The sequence below is a fragment of the Fusarium verticillioides genome, chromosome 5 (assembly GCF_000149555.1).
Source record: "Fusarium verticillioides 7600 chromosome 5, whole genome shotgun sequence".
In the NCBI taxonomy this organism is placed as follows: Eukaryota; Fungi; Ascomycota; class Sordariomycetes; order Hypocreales; family Nectriaceae; genus Fusarium; species Fusarium verticillioides.
In genome coordinates, this window is record NC_031679.1 from 2,856,888 (window position 1) to 2,879,566 (window position 22,679).

The following is a 22,679-nucleotide window of genomic DNA, read 5'->3' on the forward strand; positions in this document are numbered from 1 at the left end:
GGAACAGCAGCCCATGACCCCATTGAGTCTGAGTCTGAGTCTGAGTCTGATCCAGGACTTCACTTCCAAGGATGGTACTTCTAAACCATAGTCGGTGCAGTGGTGAGATCAAGTACTGTAATGGGGCTATCAGTGGGAGAGCAGGGGGCTCCACTTCACTGGGACTGCCCTGGGCTGGCTGGGTCTGGGTATAGGTAGGTTTGAACTGGGGACGGACACCCCTACTTTCTACTCCCTACGCTAGGTACTCTACGCTAAGTGCGCTATACTATACTGGGCTGCGTCTAGGAGAGAGAACCACACTTGCTTGACGAACGACGAGACTACCAAGTCTAATCCAGAAGTCAACTACCTTACAGGACGTCTGTACATACACACACACAACCACCAGCCATGGACTGACTGAGCCCATTCCGTTGTTGCTTCTTTTTCTTCTTTCCTTTTCCTGTTCTTGTTTTTATTTCTTCTCTTCTATTCCTCCCTGGCTACCTACCTTAGTATCCAAACTTCCTAACCCGGGAAGTCCTCCAAGACCATACTTAACTTCAACCTCAACCTCAACCTCCATCTTCAAAGCGAATACAACTCTTCTCCAGCCGCAGCGAGCTTATACTAGCTGTCTTCCTTGTAGCTTTGTCCTCGCTGTCCGATCTTACAAACCAGCAATTACTCTGTCATCCAGGAAACGAACGATCTCCGCCGAATTTCTTCGCTTTAGGCCGGTCTACTGCGAGTACACTGCCAGCCTGTGCCAGTCGAACATGGCACTGGTCCTCCTAGAGTATCTATAGACCACATTATTCTCGACACACTCATTCGCCGATTTTACCTCCAAGCTCTCAATATAAAACGAATGAAGGCCTCGGCGGGGTAAATTCAATTGTTTTGCCGGCACAATAGGTCAATACGCAGTGACGCAGTGCTGCCCACCCGGAGAGAGAGTGTGTGAAGCTTCCACGAGATACCCAACCCGAAATAACCTCGAATTTGGCGATTGCGCCTATTGCTTCGCCCAAAAACAAGCAGGCGAAACGCATAGGCCCCCATGTCGGCTGGCACATTACTCGGGACCTTGAACTTTCCTCCTTCACCTCCGCACGGCTCAGGCAGCCGGGATCCCAGCTTTCCTTCAAGTATACAACTACCAAAGCTGCATTCTAGATTCGACAACACTCTGTCATCGCGAAACGGGCTTAGGACTCCTCCGACTGACGAAATGAGCACTGTCTTTCAGCCCCAGCTGGCTTCATGGGAGAATCATGCTATTCACAACTATCCTGCTGCAGTACCCCAGGCTGCCCGACCTGCTGCTCCTATAACCGATCCGAGAGCATCTCAATACTGCAGATATCCTACGCAGCAACAAGATCAACGGCAGCAGCAACCACAACCACAACCACAACAACAACAACAATCCACATATAACCACTACTACCAGCATGAGCCATCGACACAACCTGCACAGCCTCAGCTTAATTTACAGCTGACGTCGCAAGTCTCTCAACACCGAAATGGGTCAATCTCAGCAGAGTCACAAGCCCCGGGACAGACCGTCAGGCCTTCAACGCCTGCGTCGACTGTGTCAGGGAGCAAGGACGAGTCCGAGTCGCTTGTCTATCACAGCCTGCAAATCCCCAAGTGCATCAGCCCTTCAGGTGGAAACCTCGCCGATTTCGCTGCTCAGGTATGCGATCTCAAACACACTGGACTCCTCAAAATGCTAACAAGAACAGATGACTTGCTTGTTCTGGTTCGAATCGATTGAGGAACTCAAGCAGGCCGAGTCGATCCGTGTCAGAGGCCCCAATGCTCTAATCCCTCGGTTACCATCTCTTGCCAATCCCCACGACCAATTTCGGAAGTGGGTGTACAGCGTGTTGTCTACGACACAGGTGACCCAAAATGTCATCCTATTGGCGTTGTTGTTCATCTACCGATTGAAGATGTCAACTCCTCAAATCAAAGGTCGTGCCGGCAGTGAATATCGATTGTTGACTGTAGCCCTCATGCTCGGGAACAAATGTAAGTGATGAGTTAACATGGGTGTCAGACATCAACTGACCTTGTCACACACAGTCTTGGATGATAACACCTACACGAACAAGACCTGGGCCGAAGTGTCAAGCTTCGTTGTGCAGGAGATCCATGTCATGGAGGTGGAGTTTCTGAGCAACATGCGATACAATTTGGTTGCTACTAAGGAGCAATGGGAGGGCTGGTTGGACAAGCTTTCCTGCTTCCACGAGTACTACGAGCGAGCTGTGCGATTGCCAGCATCCCCGATCCATATTCCTTCGCCAACAAACAAGTCTCATCACTCGCCTGTCGCTTCACCGACGGGTATGATGCAGCCCATCACCAATCTCCCTACTCCGGCTGTTACAACGACCAACTACTCACCTACCTCGAGTCATTCCCAGAACTGGTCTGCATACCACTCGAACACCGTCTCTCCATTGGCTACCAAGCCCAACCTGCAGTTCCCTGTCTCACGGAAGCGAAGTCCCGAGGAAGAGATTATGGAACACCCCGCGAAGCGCCTTGCCCCCCCTGGACGAGTTCCAGCTCCCGCCATGGTCCAAGCTGTCAACCCGCGATCCAATGGAATCGTGGAGCCGGCGAGGCTGCCTGTTCCCCATCTCACTGTCATGACCGGACAACCCCAGATGCAGCCTCAAACCCAGCCTCAAACCCAGCCTGCACTGACGCCCTTCAACAACGGCAACGTCAATATCAACGGGTATCCTCAACCTACACAGCAGGTTGCCCAGCCTGTTCACGTCTCGCTTCCTCCATTGCAGACCGGTATGCGTGCCATGTCAACAGTCTACCCATCAGGCCCTGCCGCTATGGTGCAAAAGCAATCGCTTCCCACCACAACGGGTGTCACCATGGCTCAAGCTAGCTTTCCTACTCAGGCACCTGTTAACTTCGGTACACCAAACAAGCAGCACAGTCCTGGACGTCTGGGTCCCTTTAACTCATCGCCTCTGGCTGAGGCATACGGTCAAGCATCGGCTGTTCACACTCCTCTGGTGCACACTCCCATTTCTAACTCGCCGAGTGTCTTCCTCCAACAGCGACCTAGTCCGTATAAACCTGTGCGCCATGTTAATACGCTCTTGTGTCCCCCACCTTCGGCCTCACTTGAGCAATATCATCTCGCTGTGCCTGTTCCCCCGACACAGATGCACTATCAGCCACTGGGACGACGAAACGACCTGCGAACTGGCATTGTCCCAGAATTTATGGTCTATAACCGCAGTCATTCCCAAAACCTCCCCCCTCACGGACTCGCTCAGGGACACTACCCGTCTTAGGGATGGCAGGGTTACCCTGCGCTCGTTCATGAATACCACCGCACCACACAACAAAAGCCCCAGCTCTGAGGCCATTTGAATTCAGCATCTGAAGTATGTTTCGCATTTTTTCCACGGATCGTCGAATCCTTGTTTTTATGAAGTTAGATTTTTGGGGTCGGATTTGCATCACAGCATCGCATGGCATAGGCGTTTGGAGGGAAAGAAATAGGCCAGGCTAGGGGAGGAAAACTTAGGACCTTAACACTAAGTGATAAAAATACTTAGGTTAACTTAGCCTAAGTTTAGGTTTCTCTTTACCAAGTTTATTTTGATACCTTATATCAAGGTTTGGTGTTTTCTTACCCCCTGAGGCCAGGGTTTAACAGTCTCCCGGATAGGACTACACAAGGAAACGGATCAGGACATCAGGGCTTTCGGTCGCATTTGGCTTGGAGTTTGGCTTGTTTTTCTAGTGGTGAATGCTGCGAGGCCATATACGTTGGCAATGAAGCATGTTTCACGATGCATTGAGCTTCCTCCCGGAAAGCTCATCACATATCGCAGCGTTCATCCAGCATCGGATTTCTCTGCATGACGTCGGCGTCAACATCGCCTGTATATAGACGGACGCGCAGGACGTCAGTTATGACTCTTAGAATAGATCACAATTAACAGAGGGTTCTGTCAAAAGCGCCAACCCCGCCTCATACACCGCAGTTTGCTATACATCATTGGCGCTTTACTCATGACGATGCTTCTGGTGTCATGACTGTATTTGTAGTGTCCCCGTTGGTCGGTGGCATTATGGTTAGACAACATATGCGCTTATAGTTTCTGTTTGACTCGACGACATGGGATTATGGTGTGTCCGAGTGTGGTTTTACTCGCTGGTACTTACTTATGCGACTATCTGAAGCTTGTATCATGGCATACGACTTATATGACTTTTCTGTGTGTTTGAACACATGTCATTGGGTCATACAGGTAGCCAGTCACAACGTCAGCCACACAACATAAACTCTCTGATGATTGAGTTTCATCCCTCCATCTGACTACAGCGCATAACCTAATTATGCCGCCATTGATTTGTGAGGCACTAGAATGCAATGTAGGGTTTGCTCTAGGGTATTCATCAAACAGAAGTGGTGATAGTCGGGGAAACCCAACTTCGGTACAGAGTAGCACCACATGGAAAGCATTTCAGGGAGTGGTATTGCTGGAACCATCCATATCAATCAAAATTCAGTTCTAATTCGCCAATGTAGCCAAGGTCACGTCATATATCTTTGCTGCCTCTAAATTTTAGGTTGACTACTCCTTATAGTAGAGGGTTATATCACTGGCAAACAGGGCACGATGCGCTCCCTACAGCAACGCCAAGAAACGAACCAATCATACAATACACCAGCCACTTTTCAAACGCCTCTACTTCCCCACCTCTGCCACTTTCCCACAACAATGGCACAGCAACGAGATCCTCCGTTCGCTCCACTTTGTCTCTTCTGACCTTCACTCATCTCTCTCGCCTGAGCCTAAAGCGCAGCAGAGGCATGCAACACATTCGCTTCGATACCTCGAATTAAAACATCGCTGCCGTCGCGTCGCATCGCATCTGTTTTGTTCTTGGTGTTTTAGATCCGACCGGTTTCCTTGTCTCGTCTTTCGTTTTCAGGTTTGGTTCTTTAGCCGCTAGGTCGAAGAAAGGGGGCGCCGACGAGCCATCGGTCAAGGACGAGACATTTGCTACCCGTCCTAGCGAAGTACTCCCCTTTTTACGCAGTAAAGGGTTGTGATTGCATTCCGATCGAAGCTTGAGCCCCTTGTAGTTGGGGATATCTCCTAGTATTCGCCCTCGAACTTCAACGACGATTGAAAGGATTGGGTCAGCGACTGATTATCGCGCCGAGGGGTTTCGACGACTCGACGACATCGATACGACGACATAAACGCTCTTCTCGACGACAATCGCTCTGCCACTCGTTATCGCGATATTCGATTCACCGTTCCCCGCACTCTCGCTTACTTTCGGATCTACATAATTCCTGCAACAATAACCGAGCAGCGATCTCTACTCGCCCATCATGTCTGGCTTTGGCGACTTCACTTCGATCTGTGAGACGGCACCTCTGCCACTATGCGCTTCCGTTGGACCTACGCTCCAAGCCACCGGCCGAACCGGTATTGAGCCAGAATGCTATGCACGCAATATCGAACTTGCCAACACCATCATTTTCGAAGGCGCTGCGTCGGTGATGCACATTGTTGCGCTCATTATGACCGTCATTATGATTCTACACGTCCGTAGCAAGTTCACCGCTGTTGGTCGCAAGGAGATTCTCAGCTTCTTCTACCTCTACATGCTTCTCACTGCCATGTCTCTCATTATCGACGCTGGTGTTGCACCTCCGGGAAGCGATCCGTATCCGTACTTTGTCAGTGTGCAGAATGGGCTTAGCAGTGCAGTTATCACATGTCTCCTGATCAATGGCTTTGTTGGATTCCAATTGTATGAAGATGGAACACCCCTGTCAGTGTGGATGATGCGCATCAGTTCCCTGGCTGCTTTCGCCATCAGCTTCCTCGTTTCTCTCGCGACTTTCAAGAGCTGGGCTGGACTTGGACCTACCAACACTGTTGGACTGTTCGTCGTTCTCTATCTCCTGAATGCTGTGCAGCTTTTCGTGTACGTGGCCATGCAAATTCTGCTCGTGACTAGGACACTGCAGGATCGATGGCCTCTCGGCGATATTGCGTTTGGCATCTTCTTTTTTGTGGCTGGCCAGGTCCTTCTCTACGCCTTCAGCTCAAAGATCTGTGTCGCTATCAGCCATTATCTTGACGGCCTGTTCCTTGCGACAGTTTGTAATTTGCTGGGCGTAATGATGGTATACAAGGTATGTCAAATATGATCCGGAAACCCTGCGGTTCGCTACTAATATTTTAATAGTACTGGGATTCGATCACCAAGGAAGATCTTGAATTCTCGGTTGGCACAAGGATGAACAACTGGGAGGTCAAGGAGCTTCTGCCAGAGGAAGATCGAAGGGCGACTGTCTTTTCGGAGGATCCCTATGCTCAGTCCAGCTCCTATGATCTGCCTTACTCGCCAGGCGCGGCACGATACTCGGCCAAGTACTAAACGCTCTGACCACCAGAACAACTTTGACGCTATTAACGAGACTTCATTTTCTTCTATTTTGATTCAGCGCGTGTCGCGCAGTTCATGGCGCTCTTGTAGAGCGACACGAAACATTGGGCTGTTTTGCTTTTAGAATCCTTACATTGCGCGGCGTTTTTAATGGACTGTATAGGTGTGACCAGCCTGGATGGCCACAACTGGGGGTAACGAAAACCGACGGGCAAATGGAAGGCCTGGGGGAAGCAAGAGACGCTTGTTAATAAGGGGAGGGAACCTTGATGACCAGGATGGACAACGACATTGTAGTTGTTGCGAGTTTTGCATATAATCATATAGGTAGTTTATATATTACTGAGACTATACTTGCAACGCTTGCCAATGCTTGAATTTTTGATCGTATCGTGGTTCTTGGACTACAAGATGGCTGGCTGGCAGGCATGATCTGATCTGATCGTCCGCCAGATAGGCTTATGATACCTGAGCTAGATGGGCTTAAGCTGAGCGATCCGTGGTATTATACCGAGTTGGGATTGGTGAGAACGAAGTCTCGTGTCCGTAAGAAACTTCCGGGTTGATATTCGTAGTAGCTTGGCAGAGCATGTTAGTGGAGAGGTCATGTCCTGGACGAATGGATATTCAATTCCCCACCTCCCATCTCGGCCGTCTCCGAAACCTATCAGCGATGATAATGAAAACCAGGTTATATCCAGGAACTAACTAACACAGGTCTAACATGTGCATACATATTCGTACATAATCAATTAGTACTGTACCGTGAAGGATGAGATCACAACCAGCTAAGAAACGTGTGCCGCACGCGGGACAGGCAACAATAGGTATAGGCGATATCGATAAGGAAGTACGACGTAGTATGCATGCATGCATGAATACACAAGAATATTAAGTTTAGTTGATGCTCCCCGTCTAGGTAGGTACTGTATCTCTTAACAAGCACTATCGTGTCAGCATGGGGCCCGGCGCCACAGGATCAAGGGGGCGTGGAGACGATATACTACAGTGCCGAATTCATTGGACGGTGTCAGCTGGCGTCTCTGGCTTTTATCTTGTCGTGACAAAGCATTGTACTGTGAGAACTCTCGATGGATTGAGTGAGGGTGAAGGGGGCCGGGACGGAATTGGAGGGAGCCAAATCGCACGTAATGCAGCCAACCAACCACGACAACTGAGCGAAGGAAACACGACCAGGGCAGCTGCTCGTATATACGTAAGTCCATTCCCTCTGTTATAGAGCTATTACTAGTACGCTGGGCTACCGCTACCAAAGTTGGTCGCAGGGAAATAAGGAAGTGCAGAGCCGAAAATCATTACCGTCTCCATATATCCGTTTCGGGCTCGAGACTATGTGTAATTTGGTGCAGTGGTATGGACTTAAGATAACTGATTAGTACCAAGGTATAAACCTGCGGGTAAATAACAGCGACAGGGTCGCGTATGCGTGTTGCTTAGAACGGAGTCTTGTTGAAGCTCATCGATTCCATCAAGCTCGGATCTTCTCAGGGGGAACCACAAAAAAAACTCTTCGATAAATGCTCTAGATGTCGATGATGAGGCTGACTTGTGATTTCGACTTTCTCTCCTTCCTCGTTCGCTTTAATGCTGGAGTCACCGCGTATAGTTTCCTCGCACGTGATAAGACACTAGAGCGGAAAAGGCACCGGAAGCAGGGGGTGGCCTGTCGAGTTTTACGTTTTACTCGCTTCGTGCATGGTTCGGTACCGGACGCTGGGTGCCTTTTTATAATGGAGAAGTGAAAGCAGAACCAACAGGTGGAGATTGAATCAAAATGCCTAGGACTTATGTAGCAGCGTAATGTAGTTGATCAGGCGATGTATGTAGCATATGACAGACACGTGCTTGATTGAACACGGGGAATTTCCTCTACCTTGGTGCCCAAGTTGGTAAGAAAACGAGAGTTATATTGTCACGTAGGTACCTACTTTGATACTTGGTTCCTCAAGTGATGAGGTAGCTTCAACTGCTGTCGAACTCAATTCTTATTCCTTAGCCTCTAGGTACTTTCTCGGGACAAGCTACAGACTAGATACCAGTCCAGCCTCTGTGAGTGGTCGATCGGTGCAAGGGTCCACGAGGATCTAGCGGAAACAAAGCGCGCGAAAACAGCTGAGACGGGAAATAAGTTAGCAAAGAGGAAAGAAAAGGATCCTCCTACAGACTTGCATTAGTAGGGAGAAGAAAAGATACTTGCAGTACTTTTCCTCATAAGTCCGGTGCACCTACCTGGCCGCACAACTACCTGACGTGAGGTGAGGTTTGATTTGACACACATGTGCTGTTACGTTTAGTACGGATCCATACCAACCGACCTATACCTCCCAACCTCACGTCGGCAGGTACTAGTTACCAAATCGGCCTACTACTACTACTACTACTACTACTACTACTACTACTACTACTACCACCGGTAGAGCTAATAGCTTTCTGTAATCTGCATTCACACCTTATTCGTGCTCTCCTCTCATTCGCCCCATTGCGGTGGTTTCGGTTGGTTGTTTGCTAGTCCATCCATCCCTCCTAGGTGCCTGCCAGCCCAGGCCAAGTAGTCTAGGTACTGTACTTAGGTGAGGTGAGATAGCTCATAGGTACTGTAGCACTTCCTTTTCCAGTCAGTCAGTCAGTCACTCTAGGCTTTGTCGAGCAAAATACATAATAATATTAAACTAAGGTACCTAACCTTACTTTGACCCAAACTCTCTTTCCCTTCCCTCCTCTTCTGCCTAATTATACGGAGTACTATTCCCATTTCATTTTCCTCCTATAGTCAGCCTTTCCCTTTATCACTACTGTATGGTCCTCCACTCCTCCCATTCACTGACTTTGACTGGATTGTCGACTACCTATCTACTATCTACCCTCCTTCCCACGCCACTGACACTGACACTTACCCGATTTTCCTTTACAGTACTTTCCCGCTTGGAGGTGATCGTCTGAGCTTACTCCTATTCGCGAATACTCTTTTTATACTTAATCTATCCGACCTCTTCCTGGTCCGCAAGCAAACAATTTTGTCCCTCCTTGTCCTTGCGCACATTATTCTCGGCCCCCAATCCCCCAATCGTGGCCTATCTACGGAGTATCTTCCAGAGAAAAACTTTATCATTCATACCACGCCCGTTCCCAGGCGCATCGCGTACCACAAACTGTGCAACACAGCTGCACCTCCCCTTTACCCCAAAAACACCCTGAAACTATTCGATCGCGTCCTTCTCAGTCAGTGAGGTTGTACCTTTCTGCAGGGGATAGTGAGTGGCCCGCGCCGCGAAACCGTGTGCTCATTTGCGCGACAGCGATCTAATTCCGATTGCAGTTCCGACTGAGCTGGGGTGCTGAATGGCACTTGTGAGGAGGCCAGCTTCTGTAACCAAAACCCGCTTCTTTTTCGACAGGCCCATGCCCATCGACAGCGGCCGCGAGAAAAAAGAAAGCAATTCGGCCACTAACGAGCTTTGGATGACAAGGGGATTTGTCACTTTCATGCTTCAGCATTCATGCTAGGCCAGCTCCCTCCCTATTGAACCCACCACTATCATCTTTCCTTAGACCGATACACGCTGGTCGCAACACGCCTCGCTCTATCAGAGTTTCGGGATTTAAATGCATATTTTTCTAATCTCACGCGCTCTCCGCCGCCAGACTCATTTCCTTTTTTCAGCCTATTACCTCAGCTCGACTTTTGGGGTGATTTAGTCCGATTACAACCCGCTTTCAGCACGCGCCCCACGACTCTATTTCAGCCTTTGGGCAATCGGATCAGAGCCACTGATTTACATATTCCTGCGACCATCTGCACAACACCTAGGTAGTGAAACGCGTTCGCCCGTCTGCGGCCTGCTCATTTCCTTGAACCAGACGCCGTCACGTGTAACCCAGTAGCGAGTTCATGCATCCAATCATCAAAGCTTCTACTGCTCATACTTCATCTTGACTGATATTGGGATTACCTTGAAGTCTTCTTGTTATTGCAGATCCGTGATAAGCAGTTGCTTGAACCATTGGGCCCACGATGGCCACAGGGGAAGATGTCTGGGACTCTCTCCCAGAGGGGGAGCAAAAGTCTGTCTGGGATGAGACAGAACGCAATTTCTGGGTTAACCTTCGCAGCAAGAAGGATGCAGAAAACAAAAAGATTGAGAAGGATTTCCAGCTCTCGATTAACGAAGTCAGGTTGAAACTCAGTGACCTTACAGGGCAGCGAAGTCAACTGAAAGAATCTCAATCCCGACTGGCCAGGGAACTCGCTAAAGTCGAGGCCGAACTGGCACGCACCACGGATGAGTGCGAGGAGAAGGCCAGTCGACTTGAGCGCATTGAGCAGGACTACCGCGCGTCACGCCAGAAGAGAACAGAAACACTCCATGATATTTGGTTCAAAATGCGTCGATTCTTTAGACAAAAAAGAGGAGAGGATCCTGATGCCCCAGACCATCTCGGACCCGAATCAGAAGGCATTGTTCTACCCGAAATGTTGCCAGAGGTATCCTCAGGCTTCAATGGAACGACCCCACGAGTAGAGCCTACTAATGGAACTGCAGTGGTAGCGGAGGGACCTGAAGAAGAAGAAGAAGATGACGAGGATCGTATGGAAGGCGTTGAGCACCACGATAATAGGGGAGCTGAGAGCCTTGTTGATATTGTTGATGCTGATGGCAATGTGATTGGACCCGTGGAACAGATAGAGCCTTGGAACCAATGGGTTGAGGGTATCCAAGAATTGGAGATACGAAGACCCGTCAAGATCCGCCGAGGACGACGCTTTAACACTACACATCTTGCAGGCATTTACGAGCGAACTGAGGCGAAGGGGGTCAAATGGCTCTCCTGTATGATTCAAGCGACCGGGGCGATACAGGCCAAGAGGTGCCTGTCTTGCGACAAGAACCAGGGCGCCTTTGACGACTGCATCATTGTCGGCGGGGATCTCTTTCAGAAGTGTGGCAACTGTGAATGGAATCGCCAGGGATGCCATGGTTCTTCAGGAGACACGATTGACATACTAGCATCGAGGGAGAGGGCACAACGGAAGAAGCAGCTGGAGGATGGAGCCCAAGAGACTTCTGCAGACCGATCCTCAGAAACAGTACACCAGACCGTTGAAGTTCAGCCGAGGTCTGAGCAAACAAGTCAACCAGAACCTCGGCGGGTCGATGAACAGAATTCTGTTCCCTATCGGCCACCTTCACCAAAGCCCACTTTACAAAACCCTGAGCTACCGTCTGAGAGACAAGCGGATAGACAAATTGAGAGACAACCCGAGCGACAATACCAACGGCAATCCGAAAACCAGCCTGAACGACCAGTTGAGCCCCAACCTGCGTCACAGACTGAGCGTCAAGCAGCTTGGACCACTGCACCACAACCAGAACGGCGCCCGGAACGCCAACCCGAGAAAGTTCCAGATCGACCTAATGAACGGTTCCATGATGTGATCGCTGCGAGGGCCCCAGAACGGACTGTGGAAGTAGCACCAATCCAAATCGCCGAACGTCCTCGTGAAATGTCTTACAGACCAGTCTATGGTGCCCCCCCTGGACCTCCAAGCCGACCGACAACGGCTCCCAGGTCAGATTATGCCCCGGAACGAATGATTGACCCCGTGGATTCGCCCTTACCGACACCAATATATCCTCAATCCAGGTCCCTGGAAACACCACGTTCTGTGCTTCCCTCAGGTGTTCTGCGCCGCAGTCCTCATGAAATCCTCCATCCATCAACAGAGCTTGATGGCCCTGCCAGAGACTATCGCGGTTCTGATCCAGCTCACATATCAAGAGAGCCTGAGCAAATACACACTCCACAGGAGTATCGCGTGGCTGCTGGTTTTACGCCGGCCAATGTGAGAAGTCGACCTCCATCTAGTGATCGAGGAAGACCAACTCCACCATCTCTATCCCTGGACCCTTCATCGCAGCCACCTGAATCTCCTCCTGCCCAACCACTGGAAGAGATTACCCGAGAGAATATGGTCCTCAAGAACGACGGAAATGTTTACACCTATCCTGAATGCGTCGCTGGGGTGCCATTGGTCAAGATTAATGAGGAACACCCCTATTGGGAGCCCAACTGGCCCAATGTCAAGACACTCATTGAACCACAGCTTGCTCGATGGCGTGAGAAGCACCAGGCTGCTATTGAAGCAGGCCCGAAGCAGGATAAGGGTGGTTCCTCAAAGTATCAAATCGGCAGACAGGTCAACCGCGGTATCAAAATTCTCGAATTCCACGAAAACGGCCCAATCAGTCCCTATCAGTTATTGGGTAAAAGATACATCCAGGCCGGCAAAGGCGGCATAACGTCATACGACACACTATTTCGCCTTTCAGAGACAATATCGGAGCTTGAAAAGTTCAATCTTGACATATCGCCAGTTGACTGGATGCGACAGCGACTTCACGAACTAATTCAAACGCAGGGACACAACTTCAACCTGCCGCGAACAATTCACGATTTCTATCATGACTCCAAGCTCACCAGTCTTCGGTACAAGCATGGATTCAAGAACATTGGACGTCCTTCAGGAGCCATGAAGGCGCGCTTGAGTCACGGCAGCCCTAGCAATACACCCAAACCTCTCCAAAAGCGGAAGTCTATGCACTCTGTTCCTACTACGCCCCGGGAGGATTCATTCATCAACCACTCTCCTCTTCCTAGCCAGGCACCACCAAGCTACCCAGCACCAGCACCAGCGCCAGTCTCCACCCCTGGGCCCCAGCCAGCATTCAGCACCCACCTCAACAAGAAGCCGAAATACATGCCGCCTACACATGGAAGCCCCGTACATGACGAATTTCACTTCGAGGCTTGGTCCGACACAGATTCATGCAGTGGAGGTAGCATCACGAAGTACGACTGGCGGCTTGCTGTAGTCAAGACTCGGTTGTATACTAGCCATATCAATGTCACTCAGTATTGGACCTGGGTTGGTCAAATACAATGTTTTCAACACCAAGTACTCAAAGATGTGAAACCAGCGAAATGGGGCTTGTTTAGGGACGAGATCGATTTTCACGTCAACCTCGCAGAGATTGAGGAGATGGAATGGAGTATCGAAGCACTTCGTGTTCACATCATTATGAAAAAGGATGCCGGAGAGCTTGCTGCGGATGGCAAGCCTCGAGGCGATGTTATGGCGTCTTTTCCAAGAGCGCGTACAATGCGCCGCTTCCTGTTCTTCTGTCGAGAAAGGGGTATGAAAATGGCTAAGAGAGTACCGTAAGTGAAGCCCCCGAGAACAATTGTGACAAGGTTGGGAACTGACCTGGACAATAGTGAGCAACTCAATAATATGTGGGATTCTATGGTTTCTGAACAATTGCCCGGCCGAGGCGATTCTAATCAACAGCTGGTCGAATAAATTTTGTTGACCGCAAGCTACCATCTTCGAGGGACCAAGATGGCCCTATGCTATCTGTCCCCGTTTTAATCAGGGTCTGACTTCTTTCATTCTTGTTGTTTCTAGTATTTGTCTTTACTCATAGAGGATATCACTTCGCACCAAGCCAACACTGGACTTTGTGTGCTCACGGGAAGATTGTTTTTCTTGGCTCGGGGTTAAAGGATGGAAAAGAGAACTTGATGGGTGGAAAGGAAAAGCTGTTTATTAGAGAAGAGCTCTCCCATATTACATACTATACCTTGCGTCGATTAGACTGAACAAATGGTCTCAATTTCCCTTTAACTCTCTTGTGGCCACTAAACTAAGTGTTTCGCAACGTGCCGCCGAAATCAGTGTAAGCAAAGACATTTATTATACGACAGGGCTCATTTGCAGGAGAGATCGCGACACTTGTGGCAAATACCGTATTCTTCCCGAATCAAATAGACCGTTTATACTGAACTCGGAACAGATTATGACGTATATACATCCTTTTCTACATATTAATCCCTATCGTTTTCTCAATGTTCGCGTTGATCCTGGCCCTATATTTTGTGTTGCTGTAGACGCTGCTGCCTTCACCTCGACACCACCGCTGCCCATCATGCGACTCATCAGAGCAGCTCGACATTCCTTCGCCTTATCGTCACGATATTCCAACTGCGTTGCTGGGGGCTCGGATTCTTGGTTTTCTGGATCTTTGTCCTCATCGCCAAATACGTCGTGGAGCTCAGCCGCCGAGCGCGAGGCAACACTACTGGCATTGGAGGCATTGCTGATGGCACGGCCGAATAGCTGACGCTTGCGAGGTCTAGGAGCTGGCTGTTCGGTTTCATCGGAGGCGAAGGAGGGGAGATTTGGTGTTGTGGTCTCTATAAGTGAGGTGAGTTTTGAAGAGAGGGCCTGGCGCTCTGCGGCTTTAGCGCGAAGACGAGCTTGCTCTGCGTTTTCGTGTTGTTTTGCTTGCTGTATGTTTTCTTGTGGAGTTAGAGGATTGTCTGTCGTTTCCTCAGTGCGAGAAGCTGTAGTATTAGCTTTGCTTGTGGGATCAGACCGAGTGCGAGGCAATGTCGTATGTTTGGTGGGTGATGGAGATCTGTTTAGCCGTGCTTGAGGAACCTCAGCAAGAGGTGAGTCAAAGTCCTTGTCCTTAGGGAGAGTATTGGTTGTTGTTTGGTGAGTGCGTGCTGTGACAAAGTCTGGTGAGATGACCGAGGCAGGTTTGGCAGTCATTTTTCGAGAGACCTTTTCAGGTGAATCATGATCAAATGCCGAGGTATCGACGCCAGCGCCGTGTGGAGGTTTCGTGATATGACTTTTAGTTGACTTGAACACCGGTTCTGAACGAGTGCGCTGCATGGACTTCTCACGCAATCGTGCTTCAGGGGCGGTTCTAGAGGTTGGTTTAAGTTCAAGCTGAGATGTATCCGAGTATCGTTCTTTAATCTCAGGAAATATGTAATCGTCGAGAGGGACCTTGAAGCCTGTACGGATACATTCCCAGAACCAATCTGCTGAAACAACAGGAATGCCCCATTTCAGAGCCACGCGCAACTTCTCTTTGCGCATAGAAGTGATGTCCTTGCAAACCAGCACGCTTGTAGTTTTACGAAACTCTCCATCAAACTTGGCTCCTAGCTGAACAGCGGCTCTAGCAACTTGATTGAGCTCGATTCCCGTGAAAGCAGCACTGCATATGATAAGATCTGAAAACGCTGGTATGGGGAAGAAGGTGAAGGGTCGACCGAGAACATGTTCTCCGGGATCAAAGTATTGTTTGTTGTGAAGGCACTTCTCGATATAGTATTCTGTCACAACATGGAGGTTATCGTAAGTTTCCTGAGGGTGAGTGTCAGGCTGAGATGTCTGAGGAACAATCAGAAACCGGCAGCGGGGTGGCTTTGGAGTTCTTCCCAGGGCGGCTTCATGCAATGAAGAGCAGATAGTGGCCCCGAGGGTGACGAGGGTTTGCTCTAGGACGGAGGTTCTTTGTGCGTTGAATCCATGTATGTAAAAGAAACAGTTCCCAAAAATGCCCTGATCTTCTTCTGGGACTATAGGAGCTGGTGGCTCCGGCTGAGCTTCTGCACACTGTGGCTGTTGGACCTGAGCCTGGTTTCCGTCTTCCTTGTTTTCCTGAGCGAAGGAATAATCCCTTGATGTTGATCGACCGAGAATATCGCCCCAGATGTTATTACGCTGTGAACTGAGCTTCATGCTGGCAGTCTTCCTGAGCTTCCTAGGGCCCTCCTCAGCGCCACCTGCAATGGCAGACTTGGATCGCTTGCTCATTGTACGCTTCAGTTCTCTTGTAACCCATGCGCCTTTCCCTTGCTCCTCGGGAGGTAATGTCGGGTCAAATTTGGCTTCTTCCAAGATCATCCTTCGAGAGATAGATTGCTCAAGCCAGGCGAGGGTGACTGGGTAAATGCCCCATGCTCTGGCTGCAGTATATTTCTTGCCTTCTGGTTTGTTGACGATTAGGTGTGTGCACCGTCTCGTCAAGTCGCCCGTATATAAGCCTCCATTCGATGTGATTTTATTTGCAATTTCGTCCCTCTGGTCACCGAAACCAGTCAAACATATCAGCAGTGAATCCCTTGCTGGCTCTCCTCGTTGTGGCTGGACTGTAGGATCGATGCCTCGCTTCTCTAGGGGTTTTAGTTGGTGCTTATTCTCGAGCTGCCGATAGTCGATCTCTTCGTCGTTCTTCCATATCTCGCTAAGTTCCTCGATCCAGGCGGCATCCATGGCCCTGATATCGGGGCGTTCACGAGCGACATGGCGATATTTGGGTGTGTCGTAGTCACCAACAATAAGATGGCTTACGTCGGGGGTGAGATCGTATTTATGAACACCACCAAGCTCGGCAACTTTGGAAGCGATGCTGGTCTAGGCATCATGGGTCAGTAAACAGGACTCATGATGACTGACGAGTCTGAACGGTACTTACACGATGCTCAGCAGGAATACTTGTACAGCAGACGACGATGCCCTTGAGAGGTTCTGCTGGATCTATTTGTATGTCTTCCTCTTCGTTCGTGTGAGGTGAGGCCATTTTCAGTCCCTTTTGTCTGGCGGTTGCTGTGGTGTTACAACTTGGACCGTCGGAGCTTGTGATTTTAATCGATATCAATCTTTTTGGGAACGCGTCGTGAACCAAAACCGCGTCAAGTGCTTAGACTGGGCCCAGACGTCATGACACAGGCGGGGGCTCTCACTACATGGATATTTGCACTGTACATATCCACTGTAAATCGCTGAAACTAGAGCTAAAAGAGATAAAATACAGTGCGGAACCTACAACACCCATCATAGATGGATGACAACTTCATCTCTGCGAGATCTTGAAGGATAAAATCATTGAGTTTGGCACGAGATTTTCTGTTGATTAGAAACTTCAACTCAAGTGCTATATATAAGGTAGTTCGTAGACTCACGTGCGGAATAGCCGCTTCCAGAACTCGAGAACCTCGAACTAGGTATAACTCGACTACTGGCTCAGAGCCGATAATCGGGTTTTAGGTTTTTTATGCTCATCATTCACGAAACTCTAAAGAAAAATTGAATAGATAATTCAAGGTGTATTATGAATATTGTTTTTCACGGTCAAAATTCCTTTTATCATAAGCGTGATCCAACCAAGTGATCTGTGACATCTCATATCATATACAAGGTAGGTGATATAAGTGAATAACGGATACCGTAAGGCATCTACAGCCAAGCCCCGCTCATCACCTACCTAAACTTCAACCCCCACCATCAGCTAAGATCACAGCCTTGTCGCGAAGTGAAAGCTCAACCCCTCCATCTACACTTCTTCTTCGTCTCCAACAACAACTTTCCCGCCTTCCCTCTCGAACTTGACTCGATCGCTGCGGCGCAACCCTCACATGGGGAACTCCTTCCGATAAACGCTCCCTCATCCTCCTACCCTCACTCTGCGCCATCTTACCACGACCGAACCAAGCATCTTCACCGTTCGATCACCACTAGGAGCCTAAACCCGAGTATCCTCCGTGGAACAGTTCGACCCTACCGGCCGATGCTCGAGTATCCCAACAACCCGCTTGACGACTCGATTTCCATATCCTTAGAGAGCCTTGCCAACTAGCCACAAATCCGACGCCCTCAAGATGCCTCCACCATCCGCTGCCCAACAGAAGGTTCTCATCGCCCAGTTCGTAGCTCTGACTGGTCAATCAGAGCGACAGGCTACCCGTGTACGTATTTTCCGTGTTCACCTTCCTTACTGTACCTATGCCGATCATCGCGAACCAAGCTGGTCCTTGACACGGATAGACCTCATGACAACCTACTGCTCTACACGGCATGGCTTGGGCTATGGATGCATCGGCTTGTGTTTCAGCGGCGCCTATTTAGCCAGGAGTTGTATCATCATGATTGTACGGCACGGCGTTGCTAACATCCACTTTAATAGTACCTCAAGAATGCCGGGTTCAAGCTCAACGAAGCTGTCGATACGTAAGTTACTGTCGTCTTTTTCTATTCTTTATGCTTGTCATGATACACATCGCCTACGTCTAGACACTGGCACAATGCTCCCTGGCACATCCGAATACGGATATGTCTATGTTGAGCAGCTTCCGGCTATTGTTTGCCCACTGTATCCATCCTGTCACTGTCGCCTGGCCCACTATTGCCCGTCTCATTTGCAAAGTATGACCGACAAAGACGCCGATAGTCTTAGACAAGGTTACTTGTAGATCTGGTGCTGTTGAGGGGTCTTGAATACGTTACCTTGAGGCCATGTGGTGCTTATGCTTTCATCAAATTCCCAGATGAGAACCATGGGAATCTTGAAGTAGTTGGCACCCATGATAGGGCTTGTACAGACGCCTCTTACGTTGTTACAAAACTTTCAACACCTCCTATTCTTCAGAGCCCTTGCCCATTCGGCGCTTTGTGACCTTACTATAGTCACTCAAGCACAGTCCGGCCAGCTAAGAAGATGGGATGGAAAAGTTTCAAGAAGCGCATCAAGACCGGGGTTCCTATCTTGTCCTCTACCAAGGAGGCCGGCAAAGATACCTCTCGATCGTCTCATCAGACGGAATCTGAACAAACACGAACGAATTCTAAATCTCGGTATATCACCTTGGTGTTCAATAGTTGTGTTATGTGTTGGTTGAGATGGCCACAGCAGCACGCATAGTTATTGTTGGCCATTGCACTGGCCCTTTGCTCAGAACCCTTCGCTATTTCAACAATACCTTGCGATATCGACTGACATATATCGAATAGGTTCTTTTCATCCAATGGAGACACTAAAGGCCCATCGCCTCTGGAAGTATCGCTAGACAAGCTATTTACTCAACTGCAAGGTATTTGGTCCTCCAATTCGTCAAGTTCATTAGCTTACATCTTCAACTAGACTCTAGCGATGAAAAAGACAAACTGGAGCTCGACTCTACAATGTCATACCTCACTGAGAAGCTACAAGTCAACATCGAAAACGCCGAGCTACTTGTTGCGCTTGAACTTCTCCAGGCTCCATCTGTGGGCGTCATTACCAGAAAAGGTTACGTTGATGGCTGGAAAGTGACTGGGTAAGATTGCACTCAAGCCTGTTATTGACGTCGAATGCAATACATGGGCAGACTCCTTTGTGAATTCATTGCTGATTTGGTACAGAGCTGGAACGACACATCAAGAGCATGCCGCCCATCTCCGAAAACTGACCAAATCCCTATCTTCTGACCCGACGCTATTCAAGAAGGTTTATAGACATACCTTTGTTGCTGGTCGAGATGGCGACCAGAAAGCACTGAACCTTGAGACTGCGCTCGTTTACTGGGACATCCTATTTGCCCCTCCAGGAATGGAGTGGAAGACACCAAACCGCAACTGGTTGGAATTGTGGAAGTCCTTCCTCAACGCCAAATGGACTCGTTCGGTCAACAAGGACATGTGGAACATGACACTCGAGTTTGCCCTCAAGTCTTTATCTGACGAGTCACTATCATTTTGGAATGAGGATGGCGCTTGGCCAAGTGTGATTGACGACTTTGTGGATTGGTGTCGTGAGCAGGGCATTGGTAAGACCGATGGCATGGACGTTGACAACTAGGGAAGCGGCACACACATCGGCTCACAACACGAAACGGAGCCCATGGAAGACATGGACTCCTGCAACTCCGGTTCCGATATCCACATGCCACTGTATACGGGCAGGGCACATCGTTTAGGCGCCAACCGAACGCATGGGAAGCGGGCTGCGTTTCGAGAAGGACGGCGTTAACCAAGAGCACCCGGACCATCGGTGTGGTTGTAATTGATGACTTATGATAGACATGCTGTAACAGAATAGAACAGCTTCATGTTACCAGTCCTTCTGTGTGATTTTGTGTCCTGAACCCTCGGTGAGATTCGTCCACCTATTAGGTCCTTGAAAACGTGACAAGCACATAATGAGACGAATAATAGTTTGGAGCTTTATAGTATTTCATACAACCATGGCCACTGTCTTTAGACGCAGCGTCGTTTTTGTACACAGCATCGTGTGATGCCTGAGCATAGGGCCGAGTCTTTTCTCGGACTCTGACACCCACACTCTCATTTGAGAATCATCCATGTATCCTACAAGAAGATTTCCTGCTCCTTCATCGTCGGTATTAAAGCCGTTTGTCATCCATTTATATCTTCAAGTCTTTCCTTCTCCCTTATGCCTCACTACCAGTCGTCTTCCACTGGGGTGGTCCAAATCTAGCTAAGGACTCAAGCTTTCCGTCTCCGAGCTTGACATGTGCGGCGCGAATCATACGGGGCTCAAGGCGCAATGTGTTTCGTACGTCTTGGTGAACCTTTGAGGCAGCATCGTATCGCATGACGAAGTAATGGCCGTGTGTGTGCTTCATCTGATGCACTGAGATAGGCTTCGGTAGGGAGAAGACACCCCAGTTGGCGAGACCGCGGACGACGCCGCCATTCTTGAGGACGAGGGAACCGACGGTTTGGGCGATTCTGCGTTGGTTAGCTAGGATCGGTGGATGATTCGATGTGAGGAACGTACTCCTTCACCTCGGAGAGGCTGCCCGGTCGGACCTAATTTCGGTTAGCTCTAATACATGTGCAGAGAAGGAAAGGACTCATACAATTGCGATTAATTCGTAGAGCATCTTGGGGATGACATCTACAGTAAGAATGATATTGTCGCGGTATATTTCGATGTCGCCTAAGCTGGCTGAATTTCTGGCGGATCTCGAATTTTGGGCTCCGAGGATTAGCCACTTCAACAGCGGGAGCTCATGGCGTGTGGGGCGTTTAGATATCTGTTCAACAACACAATGCATTCACTGTTGGATTATAGTCGATTTCATCGTCATTCATAATATTCTAAACACGACGCCTTCTATGTTACAGGCTTTTAGATATAGTACAGTCGAGGCAGATCTCGAGATTTGGTGGTTTTACATATTAGATTCGCTCCTTAGACAAGGCCTGCCAGATACTCCACGGCAGTTTCCAGCCAGCTGTCTTGACGGCGAATGGGTTGAAATCTGCTTGCTCTAGACGTTGCAAGTACTGTGCCGAAGGGATAGCTTCAAGAAGCACTCCAAATCCTTGTCGGATCTCTCTCAATGTGTCGTTCCCCTCTGTATAGAAATGCTCAGCTTCTCCCTGATGCTCGAATTCGTGACCTGGATCCTCTCCTGCCTTGAGCCGCTTGAGCATCTCTCGGGCCGTGATGAGGTGGTCATTGGCTCGTGTTGCGACCTGGAATACAGCATCTTGAAGTCCGGGTGCATTGGGTCCTTGCCTAAAGACCTCCTCTTCTTTAACACCTGCTTCAGCCATGGCATCCAATGGTAGAAGAAGCGCAGGCTCCCGCACAGCTGGAACCTGACCAGAAGGTGTATTTACTGGAGGGGGAGGTGCCGCCAGAATAGGGATGCCACGTAGGACCGCAGCGATACCGCAAGCCTTTCCGATATGACTTGCGAGATGGTCGACATGCATTGATCTCAGTGGAAGTGATGCTAATGTCGTGTACATGAGAGTCGAATATGTATTCTCAGCATACTCCTCCAAGCTCGCCAAATTCGCAAAAGGCCTGTTTGTCATATGCTTTTCTCTGGTTTTTATTAATCTTGAGATCCAAAATTTGATTGATTTCTTGGTAGAATTGCCATCGCGGGCTTCCAGATCTTGTAGACCCTTGTGGAGGAGGATGCAAATAGGTTCGCGAGGGGGACGGCCCGCGAAAGTGTTGTCAATGGATTCTTGCCAGAATTTCATTCGGAAGGATCCAATCGTAGGGTTAGAAACGAGCTCGGGGAGGCGAACAAGCTCAAGGTTGAGGGTACGTAGAGCAGCGTAGGTGTCTTGTACTGGAGAGGGGACAAAGCGGCGAATGAGATGAGCATCATAGTCGCTATTTCTGAGAGTTGTCAGAGTAGGTCCTTGGATTGTACGATTGAGCTTACTGTAATTGTGTCAAGCAATATCTTCTCGCAGATTCAACATCAGCATCTGTGATATATGTTCGACGATATGTTTGGGCGTAAGTGAAGCCCCGAAGACTCTGGCCCAATAGTCTCGGGCGATACATTGTAGAATGATGAGTCCTCAACGATGGTTGAAGTACAATTGTGTTTCAAACCCTGTTATCATCTCAATAACAATGCAATTGATCGTGATACAGTGGACATGACGGTTCTACGACTTAGACACGGCCACCCATAGACGTCGGATTTCCAATCGCCTTCAGTGAATTTTTCATGACGTCGAGCTCTACCGCGCCACAGCATCAGCCACATCAATTAACATGAAATGACGAGATGGAAGGAACCACTTAAACACGGGA

The 22,679-nt window shown here is 49.3% G+C and overlaps 7 protein-coding genes across 12 annotated transcripts; 4 read left to right on the forward strand and 3 right to left on the reverse strand.

The window, feature by feature from the left end:
* Positions 1 to 176: 176 nt before the first annotated feature.
* Positions 177 to 4,284, forward strand: FVEG_08967 (hypothetical protein). The gene is made up of 3 exons (XM_018897861.1): positions 177 to 1,684; positions 1,734 to 2,022; positions 2,077 to 4,284. Exons 1-3 carry the CDS (start codon positions 1,046 to 1,048, stop codon positions 3,318 to 3,320), a joined length of 2,172 nt encoding a protein of 723 aa, XP_018755626.1. The 5' UTR covers positions 177 to 1,045; the 3' UTR covers positions 3,321 to 4,284.
* A 384-nt stretch (positions 4,285 to 4,668) lies between these two features.
* FVEG_08968 (chitin synthase export chaperone) lies at positions 4,669 to 6,818 on the forward strand. The gene is made up of 2 exons (XM_018897862.1): positions 4,669 to 6,196; positions 6,250 to 6,818. The coding sequence occupies exons 1-2, from the start codon at positions 5,384 to 5,386 to the stop codon at positions 6,439 to 6,441; spliced, it is 1,005 nt and encodes a 334-aa protein (XP_018755627.1). The 5' UTR covers positions 4,669 to 5,383; the 3' UTR covers positions 6,442 to 6,818.
* A 2,037-nt stretch (positions 6,819 to 8,855) lies between these two features.
* On the forward strand, positions 8,856 to 14,213 carry FVEG_08969 (hypothetical protein). Of its 5 annotated transcripts, none has more exons than XM_018897866.1 (4): positions 8,856 to 9,062; positions 9,383 to 9,722; positions 9,788 to 13,689; positions 13,747 to 14,153. In XM_018897866.1, exons 3-4 carry the CDS (start codon positions 10,484 to 10,486, stop codon positions 13,829 to 13,831), a joined length of 3,291 nt encoding a protein of 1,096 aa, XP_018755631.1. In that variant the 5' UTR covers positions 8,856 to 9,062; positions 9,383 to 9,722; positions 9,788 to 10,483; the 3' UTR covers positions 13,832 to 14,153. The 5 variants fall into 5 exon arrangements, with proteins under 5 accessions (XP_018755631.1, XP_018755629.1, XP_018755628.1 ...); XM_018897867.1 differs by lacking the exon at positions 8,856 to 9,062 and adding an exon at positions 9,115 to 9,265; XM_018897864.1 differs by lacking the exon at positions 8,856 to 9,062 and having other exon boundaries at positions 9,102 to 9,722; positions 13,747 to 14,213.
* A 16-nt stretch (positions 14,214 to 14,229) lies between these two features.
* On the reverse strand, positions 14,230 to 16,970 carry FVEG_08970 (hypothetical protein). Its single transcript, XM_018897868.1, has 2 exons — positions 16,806 to 16,970; positions 14,230 to 16,744 (listed from the first exon to the last, which is right to left on the reverse strand). The coding sequence occupies exons 1-2, from the start codon at positions 16,908 to 16,910 to the stop codon at positions 14,363 to 14,365; spliced, it is 2,487 nt and encodes an 828-aa protein (XP_018755633.1). The 5' UTR covers positions 16,911 to 16,970; the 3' UTR covers positions 14,230 to 14,362.
* A 609-nt stretch (positions 16,971 to 17,579) lies between these two features.
* On the forward strand, positions 17,580 to 20,240 carry FVEG_08971 (hypothetical protein). Of its 2 annotated transcripts, none has more exons than XM_018897870.1 (5): positions 17,580 to 18,075; positions 18,294 to 18,337; positions 19,118 to 19,197; positions 19,248 to 19,422; positions 19,508 to 20,240. In XM_018897870.1, exons 1-5 carry the CDS (start codon positions 17,989 to 17,991, stop codon positions 19,941 to 19,943), a joined length of 822 nt encoding a protein of 273 aa, XP_018755635.1. In that variant the 5' UTR covers positions 17,580 to 17,988; the 3' UTR covers positions 19,944 to 20,240. The 2 variants fall into 2 exon arrangements, with proteins under 2 accessions (XP_018755635.1, XP_018755634.1); XM_018897869.1 differs by having other exon boundaries at positions 17,585 to 18,075; positions 18,294 to 18,961.
* FVEG_08972 (30S ribosomal protein S6) lies at positions 20,144 to 21,118 on the reverse strand. Its single transcript, XM_018897871.1, has 3 exons — positions 20,968 to 21,118; positions 20,886 to 20,917; positions 20,144 to 20,836 (listed from the first exon to the last, which is right to left on the reverse strand). The coding sequence occupies exons 1-3, from the start codon at positions 20,989 to 20,991 to the stop codon at positions 20,536 to 20,538; spliced, it is 357 nt and encodes a 118-aa protein (XP_018755636.1). The 5' UTR covers positions 20,992 to 21,118; the 3' UTR covers positions 20,144 to 20,535.
* Positions 21,119 to 21,161: 43 nt separating this feature from the next.
* Positions 21,162 to 22,625, reverse strand: FVEG_08973 (hypothetical protein). Its single transcript, XM_018897872.1, has 2 exons — positions 22,300 to 22,625; positions 21,162 to 22,253 (listed from the first exon to the last, which is right to left on the reverse strand). The coding sequence occupies exons 1-2, from the start codon at positions 22,422 to 22,424 to the stop codon at positions 21,290 to 21,292; spliced, it is 1,089 nt and encodes a 362-aa protein (XP_018755637.1). The 5' UTR covers positions 22,425 to 22,625; the 3' UTR covers positions 21,162 to 21,289.
* Between the last annotated feature and the right edge of the window lie 54 nt (positions 22,626 to 22,679).